This window comes from Cetorhinus maximus, chromosome 23 (assembly GCF_964194155.1).
Source record: "Cetorhinus maximus chromosome 23, sCetMax3.hap1.1, whole genome shotgun sequence".
NCBI lineage: Eukaryota > Metazoa > Chordata > Chondrichthyes > Lamniformes > Cetorhinidae > Cetorhinus > Cetorhinus maximus.
This window is the reverse complement of record NC_135901.1, coordinates 26,789,180-26,799,024: the sequence shown is the minus strand read 5'-3', so window position 1 is coordinate 26,799,024 and position 9,845 is coordinate 26,789,180. Positions and strand designations below refer to the sequence as shown.

Sequence of the window (9,845 nt, the reverse complement as noted above, 5' to 3'; positions counted from 1 at the left end):
GACACAGCTGGTGTCATAGTCCAGCGAAATCTGATCACTTACTGAGTGAGTCTGTATAAATGTACCTCAGATGGACACAGCTGGTGTCATAGTCCAGTGAGATGTGATCACTTACTGAGTGAGAGAGCCTGTACCAATGTAACTCAGATAGACAAGGCTTGTGTCATAGTTCAGTGAGATCTGATCACTGAAAAGGAAAATAATGAAATTTTGAAACTTTTTTTTCCAAAAATGGAATTCCATACATCACTGACCATCACCATACATATTGGAGCCACACATTTATCGATCTGTGATCACAGAATCATACCTTACAGATAATGTCCCAGACACCACCATCACCATCCCTGAATATGTCCCGTCCCACCGGCAGGACAGGCCCAGCAGAGGTGGCAGCACAGTGGTATACAGTCGGGAGGGAGTTGCCCTGGGAGTCCTCAACATCGACTCTGGACCCCATGAAGTCTCATGGCATTGGGTCAAACATGGGCAAGGAAACCTCCTGCTGGTTACCACGTACCGCCTTCCCTCCGCTGATGAGTCAGTGCTCCTCCATGTTGAACACCACTTGGAGGATGCACTGAGGGTGGCAAGGGCGCAGAATGTACTCTGGGAGGGGGACTTCAATGGGCATCACCGAGAGTGGCTCGGTGGCACCACCACTGACCGAGCTGGCCGAGTCCTAAAGGGCACAGCTGCTGGACTGGGTCTGCGGCAGGTGGTGAGGGAACCAACAAGAGGGGAAAAAACCATACTCGACCTCATCCTCACCGACCTGCCTGCTGCAGATGCATCTGTCCATGGCAGTATCGGTAGGAGTGACCACCGCACAGTCGTTGTGGCAATGAGGGATGGGCAATAGATGCTGGCCCAGCCGGCGAAGCCCACATCCCATGAATGAATATTAACAAAAAGCTCGCAGCACAGAAGGAGGCTATTAGGCCCATCGTGCCTGTGCTAGCTTTTTGAATGAGCTACTTCATTAGTCCCGCTATCCTGCCCTTTCCCCGCGAGTCCTGCAAACTAGTCCCCTTCCAGTATTTCCCCAATTCCCTTTGTTGAATCTGCTTCCACCAACCTTTCAGGCGGTGCATTCCTGATCACAACACCTCACTGTGTAAAGATTTCTCTTCCTGATTTCCCCTCTGGCTTTTAGGTCAATCACCTTCAATCTGTGTCCATTGGTTGACAACCCCATTGTCAGTGGAAACAGTTCCTCTTCATTTCCTCGATGTAAACTGCTCATGATCTTGTCTAAGCTCAGGTAAAGGAAAGATTCTGAACAGTCCCATTGTTATGCTGTGCGGAACCAGGTAGGGAAATGGTTAAATCCAATAAAATTAGCCCGGTAACAACAATGACCAGCTGCCTAATGACAACAGGCCTGATTCGAAATGAGATCATGCTCATTCAAGGGTTAGAAGTGGGTTTCAAGAACCATCTTGCACTTGCAAGTCGGCCTCTACTTGAGTAGAGGAGGTACTGAGTGATCCCTGGGGCAGGATTTTGGGAAATCTCTTGTCGATTCAGGAACCTGAGCAAGATTCACACTTCTACCTGGGATGGACGCCCAACTTAGGTGGTGAAAGTCGCTGGTGTATTTCGTGAGTGTGCCTTTTCCTTTTAAGTAAACCTTGGTGCTATCTGCCATTTCAGAGTCCTGTCTTACCTGACGGTTAAGTCTCTTTCAAACAAAAGCATTTTCGGGGATAATTCGGAACTAAGTGATTAGCCGCATGCAACCAAATTAAACTGAGTCTAAATTTTAATTATCACAGAATCACACAGTGCAGAAAGGCCCTTCGGCCCATCGAGTCTGCACCGACACGTGAGAAACACCTGACCTACCTACCTAATCCCATTTACCAGCACTTGGCCCATAGCCTTGAATGTTATGATGTGCCAAGTGCTCATCCAGGTGCTTTTTAAAGGATGTGAGGCAACCTGCCTCCACCACCCTCCCAGGCAGCACATTCCAGACCGTCACCACCCTCTGGGTGAAAACGGATTTCCTCACGTCCTCCCTAAACCTCCTGCCCCTCACCTTGAACTTGTGTCCCCCTCGTGACTGACCCCTCAACTAAGGGGAACAGCTGCTCCTATCCACCCTGTCCATGCCCCTCATAATCTTGTACACCTCGATCAGGTCGCCCCCCCCTCAGTCTTCTCTGCTCCAACGAAAACAACCCAAGTCTATCCAACCTCTCTTCATAACTTAAATGTTTCATCCCAGGCAACATCCCAGTGAATCTCCTCTGCAACCCCTCCAGTGCAATCACATCCTTCCTATAATGAGGTGACCAGAACTGCACACAGTACTACAGCTGTGGCCTCACCGAGGTTCTATATAACTCCAACATGACCTCCATACTTTTGTAATCTATGCCTCAATTGATAAAGGCAAGTGTCCCATATGCCTTTTTCACCAACCCACGAACATGCCCCTCCGCCTTCAGAGATCTATGGACACACATGCCAAGGTCCCTTTGTTCCTCAGAACTTCCTAGTATCATGCTGTTCATTGAATACTTCCTTGTCAAATTACTCCTTCCAAAGTGTATCACCTCACTTTTCAGGGTTAAATTCCATCTGCCTCTTATCTGCCCATTTGACCATCCCGTCTATATCTTCCTGTAGCCCAAGACACTTAACCTCACTGTTAACCACCCGGCCAATCTTTGTGTTATCCGCAAACTTACTAATCCTACCCCCTACATAGTCATCTATGTCGTTTATATAAATGACAAATAATAGGGGACCGAGCACTGATCCCTGTGGTACGCCACTGGCTTCCAGTGATGTGTATATATATATATATATATATATATGTGTGTGTATATATATATATATATATATATAGTTGCTTATATAGATAGTACACACTTGAGAATTGCTGAAAAAAAACATTTTGTCAACGCTTTTAATCTTGCACTCATCAGGACAATTGCAAGAATACAATATCAGGGGAAGCAACAACTTTATACTGTATGCGAAGAGAGTACTGATTAGTTGGAAAGTGGACCCTGGTAGAGGCGTTGCCATGGAGAATGCACCAGTTAATGGTGACTGGCAGTTAACTGCCGAGCATTGTTTGAAATTCAAACCAGGCAGCATGACTCTGATTAGTCAAGATGAATGAACCAGCGAATGGCTGTAGCTTATTTTGTTTAGCTGAAGCAGGCGCAATGTGTGTACATGTTCTTTCTATCTGCAAAGAACAGGGCCCCGCGTATTAATATATGTAGCCTCCAGTACACAGAAATGCGCCACACTGTGCACCTGACTGACAGCCTTAAACAGGTTGTCAGCGAAATTTCTAGCACGCCGAGGATCATTTAGCAAATGTTGTCCAATCGCAGAATCACATCCAATGTTGGGCACTTAATGTTTTGAGTTTTGCAATGTAGGACCTTGAAGGTGCAAGAAAGATGGTACCAGAACTGAGCATCTTAAAGTGAAAAGAGAGATTGAAAAGGTTGAGGACACTTTCTCCAGAAAAGCCAAGACTGAGGGCTGACCTGATAGAGGACTCTAGGATTACGAATGGGTGGTACAGCCGGTACAGGATAGAAATTCGGACAACTCTAGTTGCCATCGAACATGCCTCTTCCTCTCAAACTATAAATCTCTGACCCCTACACACTCCCCCTCCCTATTGATCGGCACACTCATTTATCCTGCTCTCCTCCTCCTCCAGTTTTCCCCCAATTCTCCTCCCCTGAAGGTGCTGACTCTTGGGTTCAGTTTCACACTCACCTCTTTCCTCCCCAATATGTCGCCCAGTTGTCTAAACCTTTACACCCGAAGTTGACAAAGTGTTTCGCCAAGGAGGAGGGGCGGTTGGGGGGGGGGGGGCGTCACAATCGAACCCTTGTTGGTCAGTAAGGCTAAGCAGCTTTCGAGAATGCAGAGGTTAGGGCACAAGTACAGAAAAGGGCGACTGCCCGGTGCTTTATAACCGAGAAAACGAGGTGGGCACACAAAAGTTCAGCAAAACTGTTCCCGACCCCTAAACTCACACGTACTGGTCCGAGAGAGAGAGAGACAGAGAGAGGCCTTCAGGCCAAGGGTGCATGACAGTCTGAAAGGGAGCTCTCGCCAGTCGTTGCCTACAGGGAATCTGGGGTTACTGGGGGAGAGAGAGCGAGCAGGACAGGCCCGAGCTGAACAATGACAGTGGACAGCGGTCCAGACCGGGAACTCTGCTCACTCAAGCTCGGAGACGCTGAACCCCAGCTGACATCGTAGAGTTGAGTCGAGTCCCTAGGGTGAAGCTGGGAGTCTTTTGGTCTGCAGAATTGGCTCAGAGAAATGCTGGGCCATTGAGGTCTTTTTTTTACTGGAGCACTGCTTTAAGATTCTTGAACGGACTTGTTAATCCGAACTGAAATGTTTTGGGCTTTGGAAGAGGAGGAATCTTCCGAATAACATTTTAATTGAAGACATTCAAAGAAGCAGAAAAAACAGTTTTATGGTTAAGTTATGGTGTGTTATTGTTGAATACATCATTAAAGATATGTTAGGGGGAAATTAGAAATACTAAAAGAGAATACAGTAAGAATTTACTGAAAAACCCCTAAAATCTCCAGGCAGACATGGCTGCTAAGCATATTAAGAGTTTAAGATTACCAGATGAACATTGCACAGTCTTGAGAGTCAGACTGGAGACAAAAGTATGACATAAATTAGATTAAGTGTACTCCCCTCTCACATAGGGAAGGGGCAGATGGTTTTAGCTTAGATGTGGAAGATGAACAATGGACAAAGAGGGGGGCTTTGATGAATCACAGAACCACACGGTGCAGAAGAGGCCCTTCAGCCATCGAGTCTGCACCGACACGTGAGAAACACCTGACCTACCTACCTAATCCCATTTACTAGCACTTGGCCCATAGCCTTGAATGTTATGACGTGTCACATGCTCATCCAGGTACTTTTTAAAAGGATGTGAGGCAACCCGCCTCCACCACCCTCCCAGGCAGTGCATTCCAGACTGTCATCACCCTCTGGGGTAAAAAAGTTTTTCCTCACATCCTCCCTAAACCTCCTGCCCCACACCTTGAACTTATGTCCCCCTCGTGACTGACCCTTCAACTAAGGGGAACAGCTGCTCCCTACCCACCCTGTCCATGCCCCTCATAATCTTGTACACCTCGATCAGGTCGCCCCCTCAGTCTTCTCTGCTCCAACGAAAACAACCCAAGTCTATCCAACCTCTCTTCATAAATTAAATGTTTCATCCCAGGCAACATCCTGGTGAATCTCCTCTGCACCCCCTCCAGTGCAACCACATCCTTCCTATATTGTGGTGACCAGAACTGCACACAGTACTCCAGCTGTGGCCTCACCAAGGTTCTATACAACTCCAACATGACCTCCCTACTTTTGTAATCTATGCCTCGATTGATAAAGGCAAGTGTCCCATATGCTTTTTTCACCACCCCCACTAACATGCCCCTCCACCTTCAGAGATCTATGGACACACACACGCCAAGGTCCCTTTGTTCCTCAGACATTCCTAGTGTCATGCCATTCACTGAATACTTCCTTGTCAAATTACTCCTTCAATGAAACACAGTCTTGAGTTGTAAGAACCAAGGGCTTTGTTGTACGTGTTTTAATTTTGATTGGATAATATAATTATGTATACATCCTTTAGAATAATTGGTTAGCAAAATCACGTTTATGTACTCAATAGGATAGAGTTAGTATGGGACCGGTGTGTCGGTTACCGATTGGATGTATTCAAATGTACTCAAATGTATTATGATAAGAAAAAGTACAAAAGTAATGAAATGTAATCAATCTGAGAGTTGGGTCTTCATTCTTCGGAATGATTGCGGCTCCCTTGCATATGCTTGAATAAAACCGGTTAAAGGAAGCCTGAGTCTCTGTGGTCGTTGCGGGATCGGAGAGTGTTACATCTCCTCTTCAGATATCTTAATGGCCTGAATTTTTCAGGCGGTGTGCAGGCTCGGCGGGAGCGGTCGCAGAGCTGATCACCGCCCGCGATTGGCTCCGCGCCGCCATTTTATGCGGTCGGGCCAATTAAGGCCCACCCAGCCGTAATACGCGAGCAGTAGCGCTCAGTGCGACCTGTGCTACTGGGAGGCGGGGGGGGGGGGGGGGTGTCTGGAGGAGAGAGAGTTGGGGCCAGCGCGAAAGAGCGCTTCAATTCCCCTGAGGCACGGGAGATTGAATCGAAAGCGAAATAATTAAACAAATGGTGTAACAATTTATTTAAACATGTCCCCTCATGTGACTGTGTCTCATGAGAGGGGACATGTTTTGATATTTAGGAAACCTCGTCCCGCTCGCCGATGAGGTTTCCTAAAAAACGCGAAGTCCACTTGGCCTTTTCGCCTGCCCGCCAACCTTAAGGTTGGACGGACAGCGTTAACGATGACTTCGATTGCTTTCTTAACGGCCTTAACAGGCTGTTTACATATCAGCAGGCACCCGCCGAACGAAATATCGCGGGATTGCGCGATAACGTGGGGATGCAGGCCCGACATCGTCGCGCGTCATTTTACGCGTCGGTGTGTCGGGCCGGCAACCCCCACCCCCGACTGGAAAATCCCGCCCTGTGTATCGGTGATCTTAAAGAAGGTGCCATGGGCAGGGGGAAAGGGGAAACCAAAGCTGCACAGTTGGCCCTCTGCGCGGTGCTTGCGAACTGCGCTCCCTGGAAGTCGGCTGCCAGCCGCCTGACTTCCTCCCAGTCTGCAGCCGTGCTCAGGGATGTCCCGCCCGCCTTCACATGCCAACATGCCACATTCGATCCCTCCCTCCTGACCCGGCAGCTCGCGGCCCAGCACCGCGTCTGACACACAATCCAAACCGCGATTACATTTCGAACCCACCTCCGAGGAGGCAGAGTGCGGGGGGGGGTGGGGGGGCGGAAACATTAAAAGGGCGGGATTCCATCATCCTAAAGTCGGAGTTCTGCCAAACGTCGGGAATTTCTCGTCCCTGCATTGTATTAGCGCCTGCGTCGCAGTGTCTGGAGCGTCTTGGAATGCGGCAATCACTGGATCCTCTGTTCTTTGCGTCGCTGCGGAATGTCCCACTTGTCCCACCGAGGCTGCCGGAAGTGACTGCTTCCCGGGAACTCTTTTGCAGGCAGCGCACGTCTCAACATCTCCAGGAAGTGAACAGCAGTTAAGAGCCAAAAGCCTATCCACGTGTGACCCCCTGAGCACCATCCAGTGATCTGAAATGCTAACGCTGAGCCAGGGGTGTGTAAATTGAATCCCTTCAATCTTTGGTGCAATCTGTTAAAGTCCGCGCGACCTGTTCTTCCATGGAACGACCATTTCAAAATCTATCAAACTCCGACCTTCACGGGCATCCAATCGATCATCCTTCCTGTAAATCTCATCGACGAACCCGAACAGAAGACCCAGACCTTCATCAGTATCCAACTGACCGGCATCCAGCTCACTAAATATTTTGCTTCTGATTTTACTTTGGTTAGGAAGTGACAACACCAAGGCCGTACCTTGTTTCCTCCTTGGGGTAGGCACGTGACCCGTGTCCACATCTCCACTTCGTCCTTCCACTGGTCATGTGGCTCAGGCTCCGAGAACATCGGCGAGTAATCAGACCCTGACCACATCCCAATTTCTTTCAGCCATTTCTCATAAAAGCTACTCAGGTTGCAAGCTTCTGTCCGAAATTTTATTTTCCTCTCGTTTCCAAACTTCACCATTCGGCAAGCGTTCTGTGTTACCCTGTTATATTCCTGACAGCTCTATGGTGAAGGGAGAAACTGGAGCCAATCTTTACTTGGTATAGATTAATTCACAGAGTGAAACTTTACAGGTATATACCTCCTAACCCTGCTCCACATAATGTCAGTAAGCATCTCTTTATGCACTCAAGTAATCATCCAATCGATGCCCTCCATCTGTACATGCCTAAACTCAGTTGGTACAATGAACACCCACAGTCAGAGCATCCAAAAGGTCTCTAATCGGTGTGAACTCGTTGGTGTGTCTGTAGGTTGGACGACTGACTGAAACCTTTCCCACATTCAGAGCAGGTGAACGGCCTCGCCCCAGTGTGAACTCGCCGGTGTCTCAGCAGGTTGGATGAATCGGCGAATCCCTTCCCACACACTGGGCAGGTGAACGGCCTCTCTCCAGTGTGAACGCGCTGGTGTGTTCGCAAGTGGGATAACTGAGCGAATCCTTTCCCACACTCAGAGCAGGCGAACGGCCTCTCCCCAGTGTGACTCCGCCAGTGTATCAGCAGCGTTGAAGTGTCAGTGAATCCCTTCCCACACTCGGGGCAAGCGAACGGCTTCTCCCCGGCGTGAGCGCGCTGGTGCGTCAGCAGGTGGGATGACTGAGTGAATCCCTTCCCGCACTCAAAGCAGGTGAACGGCCTCTCCCCGGTGTGATTGCGTCGATGAACCTCCAGCGCAGACGGGACTTTGAAGCCCTTCCCGCAGTCCCCGCATTTCCAGGGTTTCTCCATGGTGCGGGTGTCCTTTTGTTCCTCCAGGTTGGACGATCAGTTGAAGCCTCGTCCTCACGTGTACGGTCTCTCCCCGCTGTGAATGGTGCGATGTTTTTTTCAGGCTGTGTAACTGGTTAAGGTTCTTTCCACAGTCAGTGCACTGGAATACTCTCACTCGGGAGCGTGTGTGTGTGTGTGTGTGTGTGTGTGTATGTGTGTATGTGTAAGTCGGTGCTTTTCCAGTCACGTTGATGTTTAAAACCTTTTCAAGCAGACAGAACAGACACACATTTCTCTTTCTAGATTCAAAGGCTGATGATATTCGGGTCCCAGTGAATCGAGAGACTTTGTCAGATCTTGATGTGATGTTTGGTTTGAACTTTCTGTCTGCCAATCCTCCCCTTCTAATATCCTGTAAAAGGAGTTTACAAAAGTCATCACTGTCGGCACAGGATAGAAATTCAGAACAGACAATTCCAGTTTTGATGGAACATCCTTTCCACTCTCTCGTTCCCCAAAAGCTGTAAATCTCCGTCCCACAAACTCTCCCTCCATTCTCACTCTTCTGTACCTGATGTACACCCTCCCAATTCTCCTGAAGGTGCCGATTCCTGCTGGTTGACAGACCCATGCTCATCTCTTCCCGTCCAGGACACAAAGACCTGAAAGCCTTGATGCAGGCTGCTGGACTAAATGCGTACACCTATGCATAGATACTGGAGGAAAAATGTGTTTCATGTACAGTGCTGCATTACTTGATCAGAGATTCATGAGCCATGTCAGTAAGAACATTATTCAGGTACTGAGCGGTCATGAACACGGACTCTCTGCCCACGGGGGTGCTGGAATTGGAGATGGGCAATTATTTCAAGATGAAATTGGATGGGCACTTGAAGGGAATAAACCTGCAGGGGAAGGGGTATATAGAGAGGGAATGGGACTGACTGGATTGTTCTAGAAAGTCGGCATGGACTCGAGTTGCCGAATGGACTTCTTTTGTGCTGTAATGACCCTATGACTGGAAATATACAACGTAGCGACAGTGCTATGTTACAGGACTAGAAATGATAATAAATTAAATTTATTACATAACCATAAATAATATATCTAATATAGAGCCATGTAACAACACGAGTCATATCTCTGTCCTGTATGAATTTACTGTTCCCTTAAGTGTCACCCATCTCCTGAGGAAACCACCCCTTTAATTGTAAACATTAGGAAAGAGACCATCCTTTTAGCCAGACAAATAACTGTGTCAAGCTGAGGGAGCTTAAGAAAGAGAGAGAGAGAGACCTGGCCCAACCTTTCCAGAGTCTGCACCCTCCCTGGATTCACTTCCTTTCCCTTCAGTTCCTGCAACTCAATAATTTAAGCTCAGA

The 9,845-nt window shown here is 48.3% G+C and overlaps 2 protein-coding genes across 2 annotated transcripts in view; one reads left to right on the top strand and one right to left on the bottom strand.

Annotated features, from left to right (window-relative positions):
- LOC144697423 (uncharacterized) overlaps positions 1-9,845 on the top strand; it is a 512,621-nt gene that overhangs the window by 458,687 nt on the left and 44,089 nt on the right. The gene's annotated exons all lie outside the window — the stretch shown is intronic.
- LOC144698449 (uncharacterized) overlaps positions 7,888-9,845 on the bottom strand; it is a 40,752-nt gene continuing 38,794 nt past the window's right edge. The window contains 1 exon segment of the mRNA XM_078570390.1: positions 7,888-8,511. Within this exon segment, the coding sequence (XP_078426516.1) occupies positions 7,888-8,511 (624 nt within the window).